This window comes from Martes martes, assembly GCF_963455335.1.
Source record: "Martes martes genome assembly, chromosome: 16".
In the NCBI taxonomy this organism is placed as follows: domain Eukaryota; kingdom Metazoa; phylum Chordata; class Mammalia; order Carnivora; family Mustelidae; genus Martes; species Martes martes.
In genome coordinates this window covers 64,881,035-64,906,124 of record NC_137904.1, presented here as the reverse complement: position 1 = coordinate 64,906,124, position 25,090 = coordinate 64,881,035, and the positions used below count along the sequence as shown (strand labels likewise).

Below are 25,090 nucleotides of genomic sequence, written 5' to 3'. Positions count from 1 at the left end.
GGGGGTAACCGCAGTAACCCGGGGACCAGGACACGGTCACCAGGAGGCGGGGGTAACCGCGGTAACCCAGGGCAGAAACAGACCGGACCCCGACAGTCCTTTAGCCACCATCATCACTAACAAGGAGAAAGAATTCATCACATGCCAAACGTTGTTCTAACTCTTGATAGGGGTTCATTTCTTTAATCTTTAAAACAGCCCTACGTTCCATTTCTAGGTCTAGACCCGAGAGAGAGGAAAAGTTATATCCACAAAAAATGTGCACAGAAACGTCAGGACAGTATGATTCACAACAGCCAAACAGTGGAAAAACCCAAACGTCCATCAGCTGATAACACAGATAAGTGAACTGTGGTCTAGGCGCACGTTGTGTGAACGGTATCCCCAAGAAGCTGACGTCCTAACCCCCAGCACCTCAGCATGTGATTACACTCAGAGACAGAGCCTTTCAGAGGTCACTGAGGTAAGAAGAGGCCACATGGGTGGGAACTAAGCCATTACCACCAGTGTCCTTAAGAAGAAAGAGACCAGGACCAGAAACAGACACCGACGGAGGGGTGACCACGGCGGCCATCTGCAAGCAGAGGGGGCCTCAGCGAGCCCTGCCAGCGCCCGGATCCCAGATCTCCAGCCTCAAGGACCCTGGAAGAAGCCCCCAGTCTGGGTATTTCGCCATGGCGGCCCAAGCAAACACTCCCAACGATGGACTATTCTTCAGCTCTAAAAGAAATGAGGTGTGGCCACACGCCACAAGACAAGGAACCCTGCACTGAGTGAGAGGAGCCAGTCACAAAGGGCCACGACAACCCCGCGTACAAGAAAGACCCCAGACAGCAGACCCAGAGAGACAAGAAGCAGATCAGTGCTACGTAGGGCTGAGGAGGATGGGGACTCAGGGTAACAGCGAAGAGGGACTCCTTTTGGGGTGAAAATTCTAGAACTGATGGTGGTGATGATTGCACAGCTCAGGCAGACTGAATGTCACTGATTTGTACACTTTAAATGGGTGAACTGTATAAAATGTGAAGTTGTATCTCAACGGAACTATTTTTAAATAGCTAGATAACAGGTACCCCGAGAAGGTCAGTATCTATATCCCGATCATTTTCATATTTACATTCATAAATAAGGGTACTAAAGCACAGATAAGTCATCTTTCTACTCCTACTTGGTCAATTTTGAGAAACTACATTTTCTAGGGATGTCTACACCGTCTAAGCTACCAAGCGCATCAGCAGAGACGTTCTCACCGTGTCCTCTCCAGTCCCCGCAGTGCGCACGGCACGGCTCCCCTGCCGCACGGTTTGGCTGCTCTGCCTCTTGACCCGTAGCCAAGCCAGAAGCTTACCCTCTTCGGGTCCCGCCTTCCATCTGCGTCTCCAGCACTGCGGGCCTGGCTGCCCCCGTCCCATCGCCATCCCCTCGGCCTCGGCCCGGGACCTTCCTTCTTTGCTGTTATAACTTTTAAGGCAGGGTCAGCCAGAGCACGAGCATTCCAGCTCTGCAAGCCACAGCAGTCTCCTTTTCTTTTTTTTTTTTTTTTAAAGACAATGTATGAAAAAGGAAATGCCACTGTTGGCTCCAAGGCCAGACTGGGCCCGCGGGCCACAGTTTCACAACAACTGCTCAACATTTTAAGCTCCCCTTCAAACACACAGCAGCCACATCTCAAAAGTTTTGATAGGTAATAATTTTATTACTGTTCATTTCTATCTTTAAATTTCTATTGTAAAATTTCTACAGGGTGGGGGGGTGCTCAAGTGGCTCAGTTAGTTAAGCATCCCAGTCTTGATCTCAGGGTCATGAGTTCAAGCCCCACGCTGGGCAACAGGCTGGGCGTGGAGCCTACTTAAGGAAGAAAAAAAAAAATTACCACTGGGATTTCTTCTTTGATTCACCTGTTATTTAGAGATCTGTATGTTTTCAAACTAAAAATTCACGTTTTACTTTTATCTTCTGTATCTGAATTTTAATTTCACTGTTTCGTGGTCAAAGAATGCAGTCTGTGCACTACAGAGTCTTTGAAATTTCCTGAGACTGGTGTTTTATGGCCCAGTGACCGTGCAATATTTTAAGTGCGCCCCTGGGGGCTGGCTGCAGAGCTCCGGATAAATCCAGGGAATCAGGCCTGTTACTTCTATTGTCCAAATACATGCTTCCCACGGCTGTTTCCTAACCAACCTGCCGATAAGGGAGAGAGGATTTGCTCATTTATCCCTGTCGTCCAAGTTTTGCTTTTCACGGCCTTAAGTATAAGTTACTTGCATCAGCCAGGGGTAATGCCAAGGAACACACAAACTTATGCAGGGATCAGAGCTGATGTGGCTGTACACACCTACTCCCTCTGCCTCTCCTGTGGGGCTATCAGCAGAAGCTGAGCATGGGGAGGGCAGTGAGGACAGGGGACCGCTGAGCACAAGTGAGGAGAGGTGGAGCCTGAGGGTGTGGGTCCTCGGGTCCAGAGGACCAAGGAGGGAATCCCGTGGGAGAAGGGCTGCCACCTAACCCACAAGCTGTCTGCACCCCGCCAGGATCAGCGTCACAGGCGCCCAGGTGGTACTGTCTCGCCTCTGCCTTCCAAGTCGCGCACACCCTCCCAGAGAACCAGCAGGAAGGGGAGGCCGGCAGAGGCCCCCCCTTGGCTAAGCTGGCACGATGCGAAACCACAGCAGTAAGGGGCGGCGTCCCAGGGACACGTGTGAACCACAGCACGGAGATGAAGCACCAAGAGGCAGGCAGCCTGTGCGGCTCTGGACAAGCCTCTTGCCTTCTCCTCTAAACACTGTAGTCCCCTGGGGCGACGAGCGAGGGTTCATAACTCATCTAAGTGCTTAGAACACAGTCAGGTGCTCAATGAAGATGAATTCTTACTGTCCCTGTCACTATTTTGATTACAGCCAGCAAGGATACCCTACAGAGGGCCTGGGAACAGCCCCAACCCTATGGCAGGCTCAGGACAGATGGCCTTGGGCCCACTGAGACCTGGACAACGCCAGAGCCTCTCACACAGGGGCTGCCGGTGGTAGGAGGGACTGGCAGGGCTGACAGGGGACTTGTTCCTGGGGCGGCTGGAAAAAGGAAAGAGGCTTCCGTGACAAGCCAAAGGCCCCAGCCTGGGCCATCCACGCACATCATCTGGAGTCGGGGGAGGCCAAGCTGAGGGACAGGCAAGAAGCCTGCTCCAGGCTGCCCACTACGGTACCCTGAGAAGCAGCAGAGAGCCACACTGTAGCACGCCCCATGGGGTGTGGAGCAACTCACGCCCGCTGAAAACGAGCCAGTAAGGAATCATGTTCTATCACACGAGAAAAGGGGGGGGGAGTGTCTATGGATACGACAAAGAACCAGAAGCCCAAGAACTTGAGGCAACAGAACCTAAAGGCTACCACCAAGAACACAGGTTTGTTGTATTAGAGAGAAAAAACCAGGAATGGAAGCCAGAGAGAAGAAGCAGGAAGATCATAGAAAGACCCAGACAAAAGTCTAGAAATACGACAGAAAACGACTTACTGCCACATTTGAAACCCAACTGACTCGGGACTCAGCCGAGAGGAGCCACAGCCAGGAGGGCCAAGCCTGTTGCGGACAGGGAGCACGTGGTGGGGGGAGAGGGTGTCCCGAGTCACCAGGTCCGGGTGGGACGGAGGCAGAGCCGGAGAGGCTCCAGGAGCACACCTGCTGTCGTTCACTGATGCTGTTTGTATCAGGAGAGAAAAGGGAAAAAGGAAATCTGTGTGATCCTTTCTTTCTCCTCATCCTCACTCGGCTCAACTATGAGACTTCCACGTGTGGTGGCCAACAGACCGCAGGCAGCCGTACGCCAAAAGCAAACTCTCCAACACACACGGGACCACGGAGGTAAAGAGCCCCCGACGGCTCCTGCAACGCGGCAAGGAGCCCAGGCGAGAACGCCGAACCACCACTCTACTGCCGGGGTGGGGAGAGGACAGCAGGTGAGGAAAACTGTGGGAATCCTCAAAACTTGGCCCAAGTTCACAAACCTGAATCAGTTTCCCAGTCCAAGACAAAACAAGCCTATCGCTCACGGTTCCAGCTCATGGTTCCAGGTTTCGCGTCAGAAACGGCAGCAGCCGTCAGACCGATCACACCGCAGGAGGCGCCCAGGGGCCAGAGCGGCCGCCGCACAGGGTTCCAAGACCCCATTGAAACAGAAGGGACACAGAGCTTTCCCGCCCCCACTCTGGCTCAGGATCACTCCACATCCCATCTCCACCCTGCTTCACGCACTCCTTGGGGGAAGGTGTCAGAAGGGAGGAGCCTGGGGAGCTGAGTGCCGGTCCTCAGAGCCTGCCAGCCGCGCCTGCAGCCAGACCGCCTGCCCTCTGGGCTGAGCACGGCTCCCGGGCAGGCCCGGCTCCCGGGCAGGTGGAGGGCACCGCCCACCATTCCGCCCGGCAGCCAGGCAGGAAAAGGGGCCTGTGAGCTCCCCTCCAACCCCAAATCAGCCCCAGTTCCACAAAAATCCACGCGGTGGTATTCCTGGAATTTGGGGCAGTACGTTACACATCTCAGACTTACTCATCAAAAGAAAATGAACGTCTGACAACAGAACTTTCCCAACACTCCCACCTGCTGTGGCCTACCTCACGAGATGACCAAACTAACTTGACTTTCATTGCTTCTACTAGCCACTGCTGACAAAGCAAAACTCCCCCGACACTCTCAACATTTTGTTAGGAGAAATCAGGCGCCCAGAAGACCAGCACGGTCTGAGCCCTCCCCATGCCAGCAAGCACTCTGTGCTCCCCCGCACTCAGCCTCGAAGGGCCAAGCCCTCACACCAGGGGAAGGCAAGGACCCTGAGTGCTGCTGCACTCCCCCCAAGGTCCCTGGCGCCCACTGCTTGCTCGGCTCACAGGGGCACGTCCCGGCACACACAGGCCCAGGTCAGGAACATCCGTGAAAGGCGGCCACTTCTTCCTAGGTTCCTGATCTCAGAAGACAAGGTGCAGGCCTAGCTGGTGGCTTCCGGGCAGGAGGGCAGGGCCCAAACTCCTGCCCCAGGCTGCCAGGCTTTTGAAGACCCCCAGAAAGCTTAGGAAAGACGCCGGATCTGGGGGGACAGAGCCTGTCCCTCAGTCTACAGAAAGAACACAGCATAAAACCCAGAAGCAGAGGAGGGTGCTGGCAGCAGAGCTCAGCAACACAGGGTCCTCAGCACCAAGACTCTGGCACCGAGGGAGGAAACACCTGTCCCGCAAAGAGAGACCCGAGAAGAAGGGCAGAGGGCCCCCACGTGCCCCACGGGTGCCCATCAGCAGTGGGGGCCAGGGACAGCCCCCAGGACAAGCAGAACCGAGGCTTCAGGAGCCTGAAGAGATCACACAAGGCTCCTTAGATGGGCTTCTCATTATGGGGTTCCAACTGGAAACAAATTACAGTCAAGAAACCCTGAGAAACATACCTGTGAGCTCACGTGAACGACACAAGGCCGCCCTACCCACCAGGGGCCCAGGGTTGGCCAGGAAGGGCCCCCCCAGTCCCACAACCGTGTCGGCCAGGAAGGACCCCCAGTCTCACTACAGGGTCGGCCACGAAGGGCCCCCCAGTCTCACTACCGGGTCGGCCACGAAGGGCCCCCCAGTCTCACTACCGTGTCGGCCACGAAGGAACCCCCCCCAGTCTCACTACCGTGTCGGCCACGAAGGGCCCCCCAGTCTCACTACCGTGTCGGCCACAAAGGGCCCCCAGTCTCACTACCAGGTCGGCCACGAAGGAACCCCCCCCAGTCTCACTACCGTGTCGGCCACGAAGGACCCCCCAGTCTCACTACCAGGTCGGCCACGAAGGAACCCCCCCCAGTCTCACTACCGGGTCGGCCACGAAGGACCCCCTAGTCTCACTACCGTGTTGGCCAGGAAGGGCCCCCTCCCCCCGTCTCACTACCGGGTCAGCCAGGTCGGGTCCCCCGTCTCACTACTGGGTCGGCCAGGAAGGACCCCCAGCCTGAGCCCGTCACTTCCCACGCGGCCCTGAGGTACAGCCCGGGCAGTAAGGCACCCCAGTCTGCACACCGCCCCCGCTTGCCTGCTCAGGGGACCCCCGCCCCGGCCAGGCCACAAGGGCTGGATGTGACCCAGCATCTGCTGACCAGGAGACCGCACAAGTGCCACCTGGGCAGCAGGTCAGGGCTTACCTCCTCTAGCCACCACCGAACTGAAGGCGTGTGGAATCACACCCTCAAGGAGCTCTTGTTTCCTTCCCCTCTCCCCGGACGCAGCCCCCGAAGTGTCAAAGTGAACACTGTCTCCTACTTCCTTACAAGGTCAAGCACGGGAGCCATGTGCTCCCCTCCCCGGAGAGCTCTGGTTCGCGCAGCGGCGGTGGGCTACCGCGGGCCCGCATCCAGGACTCCGGCAGCCCTCCAGCAGCTGCCGCCCGTGGCCACCCTGCAGGAGGGAGGACGGAGGTCCCGGTCCGATAACCGCCCGCGCACGGAGGGGGTCAGCAGTGGAGCCGCAGAGCACCCACGCGCAGACGTGCTGCTGAGTGGGGAACGGGAAGGGCGCAGGACGCACACAGGGGACAGGGATGGTGCCAGGGACAGACCCACCACCCAGAGAGGGCAGGGAGCAGGTGGGAGGAGCCCAGCAAGCAGCTGCCGGCCCTCGCCAGGGCCCACCCTTCCTGCAGGAGAGCTAGACCCACACCCCATGCGGGGAAGTCCGGGCTCTGCGTGAGTCCGATCATGATGCCCGCCCCCCCAACAGGCAACGCCGCTGCTCCCCACAAGAGTAGCCGCAGCCACGGCGCCGGTCCATCCCCACGCTCGACCCATTGGGCCCAGTGAGACACACCAAGGCCCAGAGCCTGGCCGCCAGCCACTACCCCCCCACCCCCACCCCCAAGTTCTGAGCACAGGGGCGCTGGGCCAGCTCACGGCCATTAGCATCTCGCAGGGAGGCACTTCCCTCCCCTACCCCCGCCTGCTTTGATTCTGCTGTGGCCCTTCAGGCTCACCTGCCGCCTGACCCTGCAAACCGCACAGTTGCCACAGTGACTGAATGAATGAGCGCAGGCCTCACAGCTCGTGAGCGCTCAATCCGTGCACGCTGCCGCCCCCGTGCTCTTCCCGAAGACGCGACCTTGGTCAGAAACCCGGCTGCGAGATGTCGGGGTAACGGAGGAGAGCGAACGCACGTAACAGCCGGCACAATCCCACCCGCAACCACAGAGAGCACCTTCCATCTCCAAGGCATGAGCAACAGGGTGACGGGAGAGGGGGAAGGCCCGGCAGGGATGGCACTCAGGAGCGCACGTGAGGCAACCCAGAACCTCTCAGGTCAACAAGCAGGATGCCCGAAAGGCTGCAGATAACTCCGGGGCTTGGGGGGCAGCAGGGCGGTGGCTAAAACAAGGAGCACTGTGAAGGTCACCAAAGAAGCAGACCCCTGAAGCCCCCACTCCCAGCCAAGACAGCAGTTATTTTTCCGGATGTGCTGAGAGGCAAAGGAGGGGCCACAGTGAAAACACAGAACCCGTGTAAGAGGGTGGGAGATGCCCACCACCTGCCCAAAGCATCACGAAAACCCTCAGAGAAACAAGAGAAGCCACGGCGACTACCGTCCAAGAATGAGACGCTACGGAGGGGCACCAGAGAACCAAAGAGTGCTCCCGGGAACAGTGTAGCAGCAGAAAAGCAGCACCTACCAGACAGAAAATATTTTGGAAACGGAGAAAAAGAGGGTCAGGAGGAGCGTCAGGAGTCACAACCTGCATAAAATTCTAGAAGAGCACGGGTGGAAGAAATCCCACCGACGGTGCCCCTGAGCACATCAGCAGGCATGTCAGTAACGATCTGCCCACAGTTCCTCTCCTGAAGGTAAAAACTGCACGGCTCTGAAGAGCTCTGAGCTCTGAGCGTTTTCCCCGCCAAGACGCGGAGTGCCGGAGTCACCCCCACCCCAGACAGGCACCACTTGCAGACCTCTACGATAGAGCAAACTCAGTAAAACGTGCATCACAGAATCCGAGGGCTGGATTCTCCTGACTTCCCTGTTTGAGATCATTCCCACTGGGGGCGCCTGGGTGACTCAGTCGGCTAAACGTCTGACCCTTGGTTTCGGCGCAGGTCACGATCTCGGGGTTGTGACATGGAGCCCCACATCGGGCTGACTGAGGGGTCTAAGACTCACTCTCTCTTCCTCCCTCTGCCCCTCCCCCTCCTGCTCATGTGCTCTCGCTCTCCCTCTCTCTAAATATCGTTCATATTTAAATGTTGGAGGGAAAGAATCAGGAAATCAGAATGGGCAGGCACTTCTGAACAGCAGTCGTGAAAGCTACGTGCAGAGGAGAGCACTTTCAAAACCAAGGGTGAACGACATCTAGCCCAGGGTTCTATACCCAGCCAGACTATCAACCAGTCCACATCGCCACAAAGCCACCTCTCTTGCAGGCCCAGGAGCCTACCAACAGAATAACAGCATGTGCTCCGTACCAACGTAAAAACGCAACCCCAAAGAGAAGACATGGGACCCAAGAAGCAGGCTTTTGATACAGGAGAGAGGGAAAGGCGGCCCCAGGATGACGGGGAAGCAAGCAGGAGGGCAGAGGAAGACTTTGCACGAAGGAAGTCAGCAGACAGTACCTAGGACTGGAGTTGGAGGCAGGTAGAGGGAACAGAAGTAGCAACAGAGTAATGTTATTTAGAACCAAGGAAGTAAACACCAAATACTCCGCTAAGAAAAGGTTCCCGTCCTGCTCCGAGGCAGCGATGGGAAGGGAAGCCGTGGGGCAGTGTCCCACTGAGACACAGGGCCTGCCATCCTCCCATCCAGGCTGGGCAAATGAAGCGGGACACAAGAGATGCCTCACCAACCACACTCGTGGACAGGCCTGGGCAGTGAGGCCACACGGAGAAGAATGCTCAGCCGTTCCCTCCAAGACACAAGGTGGATGACACCACAGTGGCCCCTCCAGCCCGGCTCAACACCACCAGGGCCCCACCAACGAAGCCCGCCGTGCTCGCAGAGCTGGCCCACACCTCTGACCCACACAGAGAGACACGAGAGGTAATAAGACTTTAAGACACCAAGTTTCGGGGCGGCTCGTCAGAGGGACAGCGATGAACTAGTGTTTTGTGACAAGACTTACAGAACTATTTTTTCACCTTTCCAATTACACGGTCACTTAATTTGGACAAAAGTAACTAAAAACATTTTTTTAAAGAATTCAATACAAAGATAAAGCAAAGTAAAATCCTAAGCCTTGAATTAAAAACAACCAACCAACCTACAGCATCTGGCCTGGCAAGTCTGACCCTGCACCAACCACCATGCCAGACGCACCATGCGTGACGGGGGGCCTGGCCCCAGCCCACGCCGCCTCCTTTCCCTGTCCCCGAACCAGCACCACAGGGCAGCCTCACTGACAGCCGTGGGTTAAACAGCAAGCAGCTGAAGCAGGGAGGGAGATACACAGGCTCCGAAACGCGGCGTCTCCGTTGTATCTAAGACCAGGGGCAGGGAGAGGCACACAGCCACCTCCTGGCAACAGCAGGGAGCTCGGTGCTCGCTGCCGGTCCCGGGCGTGCGCCGGCAGGCCCCCGCGGGGAGGCGGCTGAGGCTCCCCCCGCCCGCCCCCCACGAGGAGGACGGCAGGCAGATTCCCAGGCACGAGGGTGAGGACAGAAAGACAAGATGAAGGGCTCAGGCAGAGCCCGCAGCGCGAGGACACCGGTGAGTGTGGCCTCCGAGGGGAGCTGTATTTAAGACTACATCTTGGGTCGACCTGCTGCTCCTGCTTATGCCGGCGGTTCTGAAGGAGATCTCACACATGGGGTCTCTGCTACAACACCAAACACTGGTCAGAGTCCCATCTACACCCTCTCGGGCTCGGTTCCAGCCCAAACACGTCTCCCCCTCCAGCCCAGGAACTTCTGACCAGCACCAAAATGGCCTTCTCCGCCCCGAAGCAGGGAGCGGCCGTGCACGGAGGTGGCGCCCGGCCTCCCAGCCCGTCGGTGACGCTGCTCCTAGGCGGCTAGGTGGGGGCAAACACATGAATCGTAGCTGCGGGCAGGAGGGATATCAGGTGCATCTCTACGCCCCGAGGGCTCAACTCCTACACTTAAACCCCTCCCACTAGAACTGCCGGCTCTAGTTTCAGCCGGCGAGCGAGCGTGAGAACAGCTCCTGCTCTCGGGCACCGTCAGCCACCGGCTCCCGACCCGACCGCTCCCAGCACGGCCCGTCTCTGGTAAGTACCCATTTCTTTTCAAATTCGAGTTTTCTTTCAAAACTGCTCTCAGATGTACCTTGACTTGGCTATCTGGCTCAGCGAACCACCTGCCTGCTGTGTGCGCTGCCCTGCTCTATTCCCTGAGGATTACTCAGGACCCGGCAGGTGCATCGCTGGAAAGGAGACCATTATTACAAAACTTTTAATAAGGCTTACACTTTATTCTAAGAGTACGAACAAGTTTATTTGGAAATGAAGTCCTCATTTCCACATAAAATTTAAACTAAAACTCAAACGTATGTAAGTGCTTATCTGTCCCTTACCTTAAAACTACAGTAAATTTCAACATTAAAAAATCATGTACGTACAAACACATGTAAACATATATACATAGATTCAGATAACTGCTAAATTTACAGGTCACATTCTAAAACTTTCTGAAGTTTAAAATAAGTACTGTCTTTTTTTTTTTTCCTTAAGATTTTATTTACTCGACAGAGAGAGAAAGAGAGAACGTAAGCAGGGGGAGCTGTACAGGGAGAGGGAGAAGCAGGCTCCCCAGTGAGCAGGAGCCCGACACGGGGCTCGACCCGTGAGACCTGAGCCGAAGGTAGACGCTTCACCAACTGTGCCACCCTTACGTCCCTAAAATAAGTACTGGCTTGACATGTGCTTACCAAAACAAAGAACAAAACCTAAAAGGATCTCTCAAGTATACAAAAAGAGGTTTTTTCCCCCTTACAAAGCTTCTCATAAACCCATTTCAACAACAATTAATGACCAAATGGCCAAGTCTAGTCAGACTTTACTTAAGCAAATTCTGTCTATGTTTATTATCTTCATTTTGCATTAACAAAGTCCTCCCAATGCCTCAAACTGGTATTGTTCGGGATAAACGAGGCCGAGGGGGACTGGATCTGGTGACAGGCTGTCTAACGTTAAAGCTACGTGCACTTACTAGGAGGAGCCTAGTCTGTAACTTGGGGTCTCTGGCTGGAACTACAAAGAGGCCTGTTTTTTCCCAGATCCGTTCTTTCAAACTACCTTCTGGAAAACGGTCTTCCTCCCTCGGTAATGGTCATCCTGAAGTTCATCCTTCATTTTTTTTTTTTTAAAGATTTTATTTATTTATTTGGCAGACAGAGATCACAAGCAGGCAGAGAGGCAGGCAGAGGGGGGGAAGCAGGCTCCCCGCAGAGCAGAGAGCCCGATGCGGGGCTCGATCCCAGGACCCTGAGATCACGACCTGAGCCAAAGGCAGAGGCTTTAGCCCACTGAGCCGCCCAGGCGCCCCAAGTTTATCCTTCATTTTAAAGAACTAGGTAGGAGTCCCGGCGGGCGTGGCGGTTAGTCACTGGAAAAGCTCAATTGGAGTAAAACTCACAAATCTCGTTCTTGCGACACCCCAGTGGGTAGGCGACAATGGCGTGTCCTTGGGTTATGCAATAACGCCACATCACAATATCGTAATTATAGCATGCCCTTCACGACGCTACCTGCCGGGGCTCCCTGCCAGAGCCGCGCGGCACCGCGGGGACCCTTCCAGCGCTGGTCCGGTTCACGGGGCAGCCCGCGCGACGAGCACACTCAGCCGGCCCGTCGCAGCGGTGTCCTATAAAGCTAAGCTGTAATTACCTCTATGGTGTCCTATCAAAGTTCAAGAAAGATCTCTTTCTCTTGTCTGTTTTCTGGATTTCAAACTCCTTAGAAACCTTTTCAACGCTCAGCATTTCCTTACACCCGGCAACGACATTAACTGTCCGCGCCGAGGAACCTACGGGAAGCCAGTGCACTGGCAATTGAGAACTTCAGAAACGAGCAAACAAAAGCCTGTGGCCAACCGAAACCACAGGCCGCTGAGGCGCTGTGTGGGCAGTCGCGCCGGCGCCCCGCGGGGGGAGAACCGCGGCAGCCAGGGCCGGCTCGCGGCACTTTCTGAGGCAAAAAAGTACATCGGTTCAACACAAGCAGGCGTTTGAAATGCTTGATGTCACAACAGGGGCATCTTTAAATAAAGCAGGAAAGCCCCTGGAAGCGCACACAGGGCCCTGCTGGGCGCCTTTAAGTCACCACCCACCCCCAGTGCGGACGCTGTGCCCACCTGTGCCCACGGGCCGCGCCGGCCGCCGGAGTCTGACAGGGAAGTCGCCGAGGCAGGCAGAGGACAGAGCCACCCGCATTTCAGTGACAGCCCCTCGGACCCTGAAGGGAGGGAGGGAAGGGGCGTGAGGAGCAGCTCCCCGCACTTCCTGCTTATCGAGAGTAAACCACACTGTGAACACAAACCTGCCCTGGGGACCAAGTGGACTGGGAGCCCGAGGCAGCCACCTCCCAGGGCCCCCCCACGGCCAGCAGCCCTCCAGACAGACACACGCCTCTCCAGGAAGAGGCTGTGACAAAGACAAACTCGCAGCACCTTTAGGAAAACCTCACCTCTCAATGCAAATCCAAACTTAACTACCAACAGTTAAAGTTCTCATTTGCATTGTTTTGGCAACCATACCCTTTTCCCGCAAATTTAACAGCAGCAGCTGCCAGCAAGCACCAAGCCCCGCAGATAGAAACCGGCTGGGCTGGCCGAGGGTAGAGACGGTCACAATCCACGTCCCTACGCAGGGTGAGACCGCCGAGGCCCCGGGTGACCAGGTCGGGCTCCCGTGCCTGCCAACCCTCACAGGAGAGCTCGCAGGCTGACCCCATGCTATCCGGGCTGTTCCCTCCGAGAGCTTACAACAGCCTCCATTTTATCCCACTAACTTCTCTGACGTTACTGCATCTTTACGGCCCGGTGGATACGCCTGTCTCCGCCGGCATCGGAAGCAGCTGTGCTCCCTCGTTTTAATCGGTGACTTGTGCAACCCTGAGAGGTCAGTTTACCCAAAGCTACTAAGACTGCTGCCCCTGTGAGTCCACGGCAGGCTCGCCTCCCCACAGGTCAGCCCTGGAACACTCTCACCTCCCGGGGCGCTGGCATGATCCCCAGGGAACCTATTTACTGTCCCTGGATGCTAACTGAATAAAGAACAAAAACTCAGACCAGAACTTTACATACGACATCATTTGATTGAGAAAAGTATACATTAATATTAACATCAAACCAATTACCCAAGTTATTCTTCCAGGTAACACTAAGATAACTTAAATGCAACTGGCCTCCTATAAATGTTTAGCAAATTCAACATAGGTTTATTTATGCGTTTGCCCAGAAGTATCAGCAACGCTAAACACCACTGCTTCTACAATGAACACATCATTTTTAAACACATCTGAATCATTCTCTTAAATCCTGAGGGAATTTTTCATTCCTCTGAGCTCCGGGGTTTGAGAGGCTGGTGGTAGCGTGTCCGTGTCCACTCTCGGTATCGCCGGACTCTGGACTCACACTTGATAAAGTTTTGCAACTGTCATCATTTTGATCATGATGCGTCCAGCTAGTGATGAAATCACTTTTCGGATCTTTGCCATAACATACCCTATACAATCATGGGAACCTGCCCTGCAGAGGTTCTCACGCCTTCAGAACCGGGGAGCGCGGGCAGACGTGCCGGCACACGCCCGCTGACTTATCTAGCTGGCCAGGGTTGGCGGGAATCGCTTCCTGACGGGCGGAGGAAATCGTGCTTTTATAGCCCAGAGCATACCGAACCCCCAGGGCATGGGCTGAACTCATAAAGGGTTATTTCACGTTTCTCCCTTTAATAAGAGGAGAAGTTTAGAAAGACACAAAGCTATGCTCACAAGTCTAACGTGCTCGGCTCTGACACTGCCTTGCAGCCGTGCATGAGAGAGGAGGACAGGGGCAGGGTGAGCCTATGAACGGCCCCTTCCCAGGGCTCTGGGAAACCCCCTTGCCAGTCACGGCCATAGGGCAGCCAAAAACTCTCGTTTCTCACCCAAAATATGTGCCTCACCACTACTGCTCTGCAGACACGCCTCACAAGAGAAGGGCCACAGACACTGGCAGAAACTACCTCTTAATAAATACACGTGTGGAAACAATGGATGACAAAGGGGGGTGCTTCTTTGTGTTTTTAAGGAACAGGAATAAATGAGTAGAGAAACCAGTTTGCTGAGAATAAAATCAGACCGCTTTCTCAGAAATTAAAGTATCCAAGTGAAAACCCAACCCCCCCCGCCCCCACCCCCCCAGCACACCACCGATGAGCTCATGGCAGTGTGTGCGGCGGCGAGGGAAGGCATTTCAGAGAAACTACGTTTTATTTTGTGAAAACCAGTCTCTTCGATTTCCCATATGTATTTCTCCAGTTTTGAAAGGCTGTTTTCCAGCCTTTCCTAACCACCCAGTGTCTAGAAGGTGATGCTTTATCCACGAAATCCCACAAGACTCAGGACTGGCCTCATCTGCCTATTCCTTAAAGCAAAACTACATCTGAGAGAGTTTTGTTAAATCACTTCCTTTTAATTTTATTTTTAAGCTGCTTGAAAACATCTAGAAGCTGAAGCTCTTGAGTGAAAGCCCGGGCCGACTCCTCCCGTGGCCCTCCAGCCTCCCCACCCACACGCTCGCTCCCAGACAGTCACTCCACGGGCCGGGCCGGGACACCCAGCCGCGCCGCCGGGCCCATGCGAGATCCTCCCAGACCTCACGTCTTTGTTCTCGGTTTCGGGTTATGAGGCAGGGAGAGCGCCCGAGGGCTGTGCAGAGCAGCCTCTCAAGGAAGCGGGCTGAGATCTCTGGTTAAGCCTGGGAGGGGGCAGGATCAGGGAGCGAGCCCGAGGGTTAGGCAGAGAAGGCCAGAGACAGTGCAGCCAGGACTTTGCCAAGGATGGCCCAGGGCCCACTTCCACAGGGTGAAGGCTCGGACGGCGTCCTACCACGATCCCACCATCTCTCAGACAAGCACCCCCACTTGGAGGGAAGGCCAGGAAAGGCAGGCAGGCGCCCCGGGCTGAACATGCTCTCAGCTGTCCACACGTACCTGCGTGTGCTGGCCCAGCAGGCGCGGGGTGAGCGCGAGAACTTACTCCACGGTGTTCGTGGGGCGGGCGGTGGAAAAGGCCATGAAGGAGAACGTTCGGTCCCTCACAGGGCTCAGAAACTCACCCTGATAGCATCACGAGATCATCTGAGTCAACATAAACACAGCACTCACCTCTGCATTTGAGATAGCATAAATGCTACTCGCCGATAAAGCTGACTTTTCGTTTGATTTTGGGAGCAGCAGGGTGGGACTGCGTATTTACATATTCTTTTCTAAGTCCCCACACACAGAACACAACGTGATTAAATAGGACAGGACAGTCCAGGAGCACTGACTCCGTGGCACACTCAGACTTCGTGGCTCTAAGTAAGCAATGTGGGTGTCCCGCACAGGCCAGGCCCCCGTAGTCACGGTCAGCGCAGTCAGACCAGCACCACAGACTCCATGGACATGGGTCGGGGCGGGGGGTCCCAACAGTCACTTGGCCTCAGGCTACCACCTTCCAGGCATCAGAGGCCTCAGGTCACAGGATAAAGATTCCCAAGGGGTCTACTCAAAGAGAACTACAGGCATTCTCAGAGCTGACGCTGACACACCACCCTCTTCACAGCCCCAAGAGAACCCTTTCAGGTCAGACTTGAGAAAACAGGAACACCGTAGGGGCTGGTGGCCAGGATACTAGCAGGTGCACTTGGTGCGCGTCTCATCCTCGCCAGGACGAGGGTGGGAGCCGTCTGTATCTCCAGGCGAGCATTATGGGGCCGGGCTAATTCCTCCCCCACCCGAAAGGCCCGTGTCCTGTCGCTAAGGCTCTGCTCTCTGTTGCAGCACGCGGCCCCAGCGAGCAGGACATCCCCGGTCGGACGCCCAGCACGGGCCGCGGTCTACAAAGAGAAGCCCGGGGAGAGCAAGCGAAGGAGGAGCGGCCCCCGCCAATCTTAATTAGACACGAGCCAGCAGTGATCGGCGAGAACAGCAGCGCCTACACCGCAAGAAAGAACATGAGTCTCCTCAAAGAGCGGAAACCAAAAAAGCCGCACTACATCCCCAGACCCCCAGGAAAGCCCTTCAAGTACAAGTGTTTCCAGTGTCCTTTCACCTGCAACGAGAAGTCACACCTTTTCAACCACATGAAGTACGGGCTCTGCAAGAACTCCATCACTCTGGTGTCAGAACAGGACCGCGTCCCTAAGTGCCCCAAATCCAACTCCCTGGACCCCAAGCAAGCGAACCAGCCAGACACGGCCGCAAAGCCCGCCTCCGCCCAGCCTGTGGCGAGCGGGCTCCCACACTTCGATGCCAAGCTCCAGCAAAGCCTCGCCAAGGACGACGTGAAGGAAAACCTAGACCTGCACGCACGTGGGCCCCAAAGGTGCCCGGGACAGAAGCCTGCTCTCCACGAGGAAGCAGCTCCCCTGAGTCCAGCTCCAGAGGCCGGCAGGGGAACCCAGCCCGTTCTGGAAGGCATCGCACGGCCCTCGGCGTTTGTACCGGTGGGAGAGCACAGACTGAAAGCGCCAGAACGCACTGGGGCTCCCGAGCTGCTGGCGCTGCCCAACCCCACGGCCAAAGCCACCTCCTTCCACACCAAGTCTGCATTCCACGCTCCCGGCTACCCATGGAAAGCCGGCTCGCCCTTCCTCCCACCTGAGTTCGCACACAAAATCCCTTCTACAAAGGGGTTTGGTGCCATTTCCCCTTACATGCAGCCCGCGATCCCGGAGTACTCACCACACTTTTACACAGAGCACGGACTGGCCACCATCTACTCACCCTACCTACTCGCCGGGAACTCACCCGAATGCGATGCCCCCCTGCTCTCCGTCTACGGGGCCCAAGACCAGAGGCACCTGCTGCCTCCTCCGGGGCCAGTCCCGAAGCACTTGAACCCCCCCTCGGCATATGACCATTACAGGTTCTTTCAGCAGTATCATTCCAACCTGCCGATTCCTTACGGGTTTTACAGACCAGAGTCTGCGTTCTCCTCCTACGGTCTCAGACTCCCACCCGTCGCGGGTATTTCCAGAGATCAAAGCTCCCACCTACTGGAAGAAGCTGCCCTGCTCTACCCAGCCTTGAGTCCGTCCAAGTCAAGTCCTTCCAGCACCCACAAAAAACACACCGAGTTTGAGAAGGAGAGCCCAACTCCTGAGGCTAAAGATTCCTCCAAAGTTGGGCAAAGGGACACAGAGGGAACCAAAATGAGCCCTCGAGCAGGCAGCGCAGCCACGGGCTCCCCAGGAAGGCCAAGTCCCACCAACTTCACACAGACAAGTCAGCCGTGTGCAGAGCCGGGCAGCCCCTCAGACAAGCCAGCCTTCAGCGCCCTGGGAAGGCTCCATCAGCCTGAACACAGCGTCACAGCCTTCAAGCCTGTCAAGAAAAGCACAGAGTGCCCACATTCCCAAGCTCTGGAAAACAGAGACGAGTCTGCAAAAAGGTAAGAAAATTTCATTTTCAAAGTCCCCAAAGCACGTCTCCGGTTGCGCTCCGTTAGCCGACCTCATACATGCTAAAACGCTTTGCACAGCGCAGCTCTTCCAAGCAAGGTCCCTATTAAGGCCTCTCTTTGCCTCTTCCAGCCTCGACGCCGTGAACGGAGACGCCCCAGCTGAGACGCGCAGCGCCTCTCGCGGCCCGGAGGCCACACCGTCCAGCCCAGAGGACAGCTCGCGGACGGCTCCGCTGAACCTCTCCAAGAGAGCCGAGGCTAGAGCGGCCGCGCACAGCCCCGCGCACAGGGACTACGCAGAGCCGCAGGACGTGCCCCTGAACCTCTCGGTGAAAGACCCCTGCAACGTCCTGACCCGGAGACCTTCCCTCCACAGCCCACCGCGAGAGCCAGAACCCGCCACCGCGGCTGCCCACGACGCAGAGACGGGAAGTCCCGGAGACGGGCCAGACCACACCCCGACAAGCCGGACTGGCCTGGACGCTGCTGAGGGGCCATCAACAGCCCCTCCTGCGAAGGCCCAGGACACGAGAGTGGTGGACAGCAGCGACGAGCAGAAGCAGACGGCGGCCGTGGCCCTCTGCCAACTGGCAGCCTACAGCCCGGGGAACGTCCGGGTGGGCGATGGGGAGTCCGCGGCCCCGGAGTCCACCCGCCAACAAGACGCACCCGCTCTCGGCACCACGGAGAGCCAGGAGGCTCAGTGTGACCTCAGACCCAGAGGGCAAAAGCGGACAAGTCCGAGGGAGGCTGGGAAGTCCCAGCAAGGAACTAAGAAGACGAAGCAGAGCGACACAGCCAGAGTGTTCACTCTTCGGAAAAGAACACGGGTGTCTTAGTGCCCGCTCTCGCGGGGCGCAGACCTGACTTCCAAAGGAGGTCACAACAGCAGCTCAATCTGGTACCTTTGCTGTACAATTCTGACAACGCAGTTTCTTTTTTCTTCTAAGAAAGAAAGAAATAAAACCATGAACTTCAGTTCAGTTTCTGTAAATATTAAGCATAAATATTCAAAAGTGTTTCTACTTTCGGTTGTAAAAATATTTAAATGACTCATACTCATTAAGACTGAGGAGTTAAACACAGCCTTTTGTTTTTTTAAAATGTCACACGGAATACACAGACTAAAAGACAGCTTTTAGGTGTATGCCATCTTATAGGAAAGCTTTTAAAAACACTTTTCTTATATGTACCTTAGCACTAAAACAAACTGCTTTAACTGTTCTGCTATCAAATCTACTGTGTGTTTTCAAGTAAGTAACAATTACTGGAAAAAAAAAAAAGAACACGCCAGGAGAAAACTTCCAGCACTGTCATTAAAGTGCCCTATGTAAAAAACTCTGTGATTTGTTGTAAGTGAGTAACACAAACAACGAGACGCTATTTATACACATAATTTATTTCCATTGGGAAAAACAGGCCGCTGGCGCAGCTACTACATGTTCTCCTTCCTCGTGATGCTACAGGAAATTTCCCGACTCATTCAGCCTCACATTCCACTTTCTACAATGATGTATATCTTGCTAATTTCCAATAAACTCATAGGTGATTTTAAGAATACACGAACCCTGTGTGATGCTTTAGTCTGCCGTAACAAACAAAGGCACTGAGAAAGGGAGGAAGCTGAGGCAGCAGTTAAACAGAAAATGAGCCCCTGCCCGGGCGTGTGAGCGTGAGCACGCCTGCGTGTGCGGTCCACGACGGCAGCCACCAAGTCCGGGCACACGCACCCCCCTGGGCCTCCCCAGGCCTCAGTTCCTACAACTGCCCCCCTGAGAAAAGGCCGTCAGCACCGGCACGCCCCACCCCATGGGCCTTCACGGGACCCCGTCCTCCCACTTTTCAAGAGGGCCCCGTCCTCCGACAGGTCACCTGAGGTACCTACAAAGGGCCGCTGCGCACGGCCGCGTGGCGCTGAGACGTGCCTTCAGAAAACCACGTGCCGTTAACCCGAAACATCTGTTACGACACAAACCTGAGGAACGTGCGCCCTTTCACTAGCATCCCAGGGCTCTTTCATTTTCATACAAGGAACAAGAGTAGGGTACGCCTGCTTTCCGGCAAGTCAGCACCCTGCGGGAAGCAGACCCGTGCATGAGAGGAAGCCTGGCACCCTGCAGACAAGCTCTCACCCTGTGCTTCACACAAACAAGGACCTTCCGTGTCAAGGGCCCAAAGATTCTGAGACCACTGTGTTTTACAGCTCACCCAAGAGTGTCAGGCATCATCTTAAGTGATAAGAAGAGGAACCACGACAGTTAACGACTGTCCAGCCCTCCTGCAACAGTGCCTCCCGGGAGGGGATACACGCCCCAGGGCTCTCGGGGGAAGGCAGAGGCCACTCCGACCTGCAGATCTGCACTGTGGAGCTCTGTGTGCCCGCAGCATCACGACTGAGCCCTCCTCATGTAATTCCCCCACAGGCCACATATCACAGTCACGGAGACCCCAGCAGGCCCTCCAGATCTCTCTATAAAAGCACAATGGAGGGCGCCTGGGTGGCTCAGTTGCTTAACCATCAGACTCTTGGTTTCGGCTCAGGCCATCATCTCAGGCTCATGAGATCAGCCCTGGGTCAGGCTCCCCACTTAGTGGGGAGTCTGCATGAGATTCTCTCTCTCCTCCTCTCTCTGCCCCTCCCCCCACCCCTTCTCCTCTCTCTCTCTCTAAATAATAATAGTAATTTAAAATGTACAACGGAGTTCTAGATCTTTGTAACAACAACAACAAAAAAAACCAGTTTTGCTGATTTTTTAACTATAGTACCTTTCTGTATTCTCTTGTGACCCAACTTAGGAGTTCTAAGTTTTAATCTTAACATATTAAAAGCAATAAACCCTCAAAAAATTAAAAATACTATTATTTCCCTATGACCCAGCAATTCCATTCCTATCTATACACCCCAAAGAAGGAAAAACAAAAACTCACCAGGTGTGCGTACACCACTATGCACAACAATACTATTCACAAGTCAAAAGACAAAAGCAACACAAGCACCCACTGACAGATGAACAGACAGATAAAATGTGGACTACGATGGACTATTACGCCCCATACAAAGAAATAAAGTTCCGGGGCGCCTGGGTGGCCCAGATGGTTAAGCGTCTGCCTTCGGCTCACGTCATGATCCCAGGGTCCTGGGATCAAGCCCCGCATCGGGCTCCCTGCTCAGCGGGAAGCCTGCTTCTCCCTCTCCCTCTCCTGATGCTTGTGTTCCCTCTCTCGCTGTGTCTCTCTCTCTGTCATATAAATAAATAAATTTTTTTAAAAAAAGAGAGAGAGAGAGAAATAAAGTTCTGACACATGCTAGAGCATGAATTAACCCTGAAGACCTCTTGCTCCGGGAAACAAGCCAGACACAAAAGGACAAATCTTGTACAACTCCACCGTGTGGGCACCTACAACAGGCAAATTCAGAGAGGCAGACAGAGGACTGGTTCCCAGGGGCTGCAGGGGAGAGGAGAGGGGAACTTAATGGGGACACGATTTCTGTTCAGGATGAAGTTTTCAGAAATAGTGACAATGGTTGCAGAAGTGTAAATCTGGTCGATACCACTGAATGGTACACTTAAATACAGTTAGCAAGGTGGATGTTGTTACATACGTCCTATAATGTTTTTTAAAAATAATATACCAAGGGGCGCCTGGGTGGCTCAGTGGGTTAAAGCCTCTGCCTTCGGCTCAGGTCATGATCCCAGGGTGCTGGGATCGGGCCCCGCATCGGGCTCTCTGCTCAACAGGGCGCCTGCTTCCTCCTCTCTCTCTGCCTGCCTCTCTGCCTACTTGTGATCTCTGCCTGTCAAACAAATAAACAAAATCTTTAAAAAAATAAAAATAAAAAATAATAATATACCAAAACGATTAAATCATGTATCTTCAATAGGTGAACCGCATGTTAGATGAGCTGTATCTCAGTAAAGCTAAAGAGGTTCTTGAACTCGTACTGAAGAGGAAAACAAAGTGCTGACAACGAGCCTTCTGAAGAGTCTTCCCAGCAGCCCGTGGCAGTCCGCCCCCAACATGAGCTCTAACCTTCACCACAACGCCACACACAGGGAAGGAGGGCACGTGGGGGTGTGAAATGAAGCACACACACATTAATCAAGGAGAAAAGCACTTTAATTCAGAAGGGCAGGACAACTACTTCACACAATAAGTCAAAGAGTTTTCATGGTATCCACTTCTTTTTTTTTTTTTAATTTTTTATTTATTTTTAAGCAATCTCTATACCCAATGTGAGGCTTGAACTCACAACCCCAAGATCAAGAGTTGCATGTTCTTCTGACTGAGACACCTGGGTGCCCCTGATTCACTTTTCTTACAGACTAGAGTGTCCAACAGTTGAAAATGCACAAAATTTAAAAACCGGTGAGGCACGTGGTCCTCAGAACAGACGAGTGCCAGGACCATGTCAGGAGCACCGGAGAATGCAACCCCTCCCTGGGCCCAGCTGCTGCCTTGGGAACTGAGGTACCCAGGCTTGTGGGGAGGGACAAGGTCAGGCAAGGTCGGTGCTCTGCATTCACGAACTGCAGTCACAGCCAGGCTCCACCTACCGAAGCAGGTGGACTCTGGGCCCCACGGTGCCTCTGCCAGGGAGAAAGTGCAGCAGTGCCACTAGCGCAGCCCCTTCTGGGACCACAGGACCACCTCCGTGGCTGACTCTGGCCTGACGACCCCAACCCCACCCCCACCCCACAGCACTTGGGCCAGATAACAGCTCTGCCAGCCTTCCTGATTTCTCTCATGGGCACTTCCCCAATAAGAAGCTCAGATGCCCCAGACTAATGCTGGGGCGCTGGTCAAATGCTAGTTTTTGGATGATGTCACAGAATACAGCAAAGTACGGAACTCCACAAATCGGTCTCTCCACCAAAACAACCGTGAAGCCAGCAGAAATGACAGACTCAACTTGTTCAGAACTCTGAAATCTCGTGAGAAACTTACAGAACCTAGGAGAGTGCTTAGTGAAGAAAGAACCTACAAGATTTCAGCACTTAAGGAAATCTGTTAGGTCCCTGGCTGTCTGCAGACATAACGGAACCAAGACTTCAGTGACCAGACACAACAAGGACGACAGTCGTTACAAACAGACTGGAAGAAGTCACTACGTGGACAACGATCACCTTCAATAAGCAACAACAGCAAACCCCCAGGGATGGGGGAGAACCTGATTTCCAGAGTTACCACATCATAGTATTCAAAATGTCCAGTTTCCAACAAAAGCAACAAAAAACCACAAAGCATACAAACAGAAAAGTATACTTATATTTCAAAGGAAAAAAGAAAAGCAGAGAAATTGTCCCAGAGGAAACCCACTTTGTACTAAAATCAAAGACTTAAAATCAACTCTCTCAGATATGCTCAAGAGCTAAAGGAAACAACAACCAAAAAAGTCCAAACAAGCCATGTCAATAAAAAGACAGAAACTATAAAAAGAAACCAACAGAAATTCTGAAACTGAAAAACACAGTAACAGAAAAGAGAACTTCAGGCAAGCAGTACAACAGCAGATGTGGACAAGCAGAAGAAGAAACCAGTGAACCTGAAGACAGGGCAACTGGCATCATCCAGTCTGAGGAACAGGGAAAGAAGAAAAAGGAATGTTTGCCCTGGTCACCTCCGGAGCCCACGCCAAAAAAGATCACTGTTCCCCAGGCCTGGCACCGTCCTTCCCAAGCAGGAGACAGCTCGGCTCCCTGAGGCCCCACCAGGCACAGCAAGGGCCTACAAGACAGTTAGCACACATGGAAGACGCCGCCAGTCTGGAGGCAGCCAGCCAGTCAGAGGAAGGCCACGTGTTATACATCTTCTAGACTTTTGGCAACAGCTTGACTCTTCTCATTCATGACACCGACACCCACACCCTCCCACTCCAGCAGCTAGTGACCAGTGGCACCTCAACATAAGCTATGATGGGCACATCCATGCCAGCCAGTCTCAGGCACAAAAGGCAGAGAAAAGGCTCTCTGTCCTTCAAGTTGAACTGGAGTTGGAACCACCCAGGCAAGGATTTCACCTTGTCTCTGACACACTCACACACGGAAGACTGGTGAACTCGACTTGATCAAAATGCAGGACTTTGGTGCAAATGACACCAACCAGAAAGTCAAACGACACCACGGAATGGGGAGAAATACTGCAGGTCCTCTATCTAGTGACAGACTTAAATCCAGAATACATAAAGGGCTCACAGCAACAACAAAAAGACAGCCCGATTTTTTAAATGAGCGGAGGATTTGAACAGATGTTTCTCCAAAAAAGATATCCAAATGGCCAACACATGAAAAGATGCTCAACGTCATAAATCAGTTATGGGAATGCAAATTAGAGATACAATGAGATACCACTTCACACCCACTAGGAGATAAGCAAGCGTCGGGGAGGATGTGGAGAGACCGGAACCCTCACAGACACCGCTGGTGGAAATGTAAATGGTACTACCGTCCTGGGAAACAATTTGGCAGCTCCTCAAAAAGTTAAAGACCGAGTTACCACATGACCCAGGAGTTCCACTCCTCGACAGAATCACATGTCCACAGAAAAACTTTCACACAAAAGTTCATAGCAGTGTTGTCCATAATAGCCAAAAGATGAAAAATCCAAATGTCTATCAACTAATACACAAATAAATGGTGTAGTGGGGACGCCTGGGGGGCTCAGCCAGTGAAGTGTCTGCCTTCGGCTCCGGTCATGATCCCAGGGTCCTTGCATCAGGCCCCACATCAGGCTCCCTGCTCATGGGGAGCCTGCTTCCCCCTCTCCTCCCTGCTCATGCTCTCACTCACTATTTCTCTCTCTCTCTTAAATAAACAGATAAAATCTTAAAAAAAAAAAAAAAAGGCGTGTATCCATGCGATGGATATTATGTGGCCATAAAAGGAACAAAGGACTACTGTTGCATGCTACAACACGGAGGGACCGACCTTGAAGACCTCACTAAGCAGAAGACGTTGGATCAAGCCCACTACCAGAGTCCACTTATAAGAAATGACCAGCAAAGGCAAATTTAGAGAGACAGAAGCAGACTAGCGGTGGTCTGGGGCTGGCTATGTTCAGGAGAAATGGGGAGTCACTGCCCCGGAGCACAGGGTTTCTTTGTGACACAGTAAAAGTGTTCTGAAATTAAATTATGGTAATGGTTGCACAGTTCTGTAAATATACCACACACCACCCAACTGGATACTCTAAATGGGTGAACTTCATGGTATTTAAAATTTTACCTCAGCAAGGCTGCCACAAAAATAACCAGAAAGATTAAGCAGAATCTCGAGGGTCCAAGAGCCCTCCTCACACTTCACAACACCAAGCCCAAAGCCATTACTCCTGACACCCCACAGCTTGGGCGCAGGCCCTACCCGTCTGCACAAACGTCTCTGTTCTGGACAGAAGTCAGCTTCCAAGCCGCGGAGCATCTGTGGTGACGGGCCCAGGAAGGCGCCTTCTCCATCCTTCGCAGATGCCCTTCCCTTCCGTGCAGAGGCACCGCCAGCCG

The 25,090-nt window shown here is 54.0% G+C and overlaps 2 protein-coding genes across 3 annotated transcripts in view; one reads left to right on the top strand and one right to left on the bottom strand.

The window, feature by feature from the left end:
• The window catches only part of TBCD (tubulin folding cofactor D), a 149,381-nt gene that overhangs the window by 81,368 nt on the left and 42,923 nt on the right, over positions 1-25,090 (bottom strand). The gene's annotated exons all lie outside the window — the stretch shown is intronic.
• Positions 10,121-20,464, top strand: ZNF750 (zinc finger protein 750). Its single transcript, XM_080825587.1, has 3 exons — positions 10,121-10,218; positions 15,972-17,583; positions 17,726-20,464. The coding sequence occupies exons 2-3, from the start codon at positions 16,145-16,147 to the stop codon at positions 18,432-18,434; spliced, it is 2,148 nt and encodes a 715-aa protein (XP_080681713.1). The 5' UTR covers positions 10,121-10,218; positions 15,972-16,144; the 3' UTR covers positions 18,435-20,464.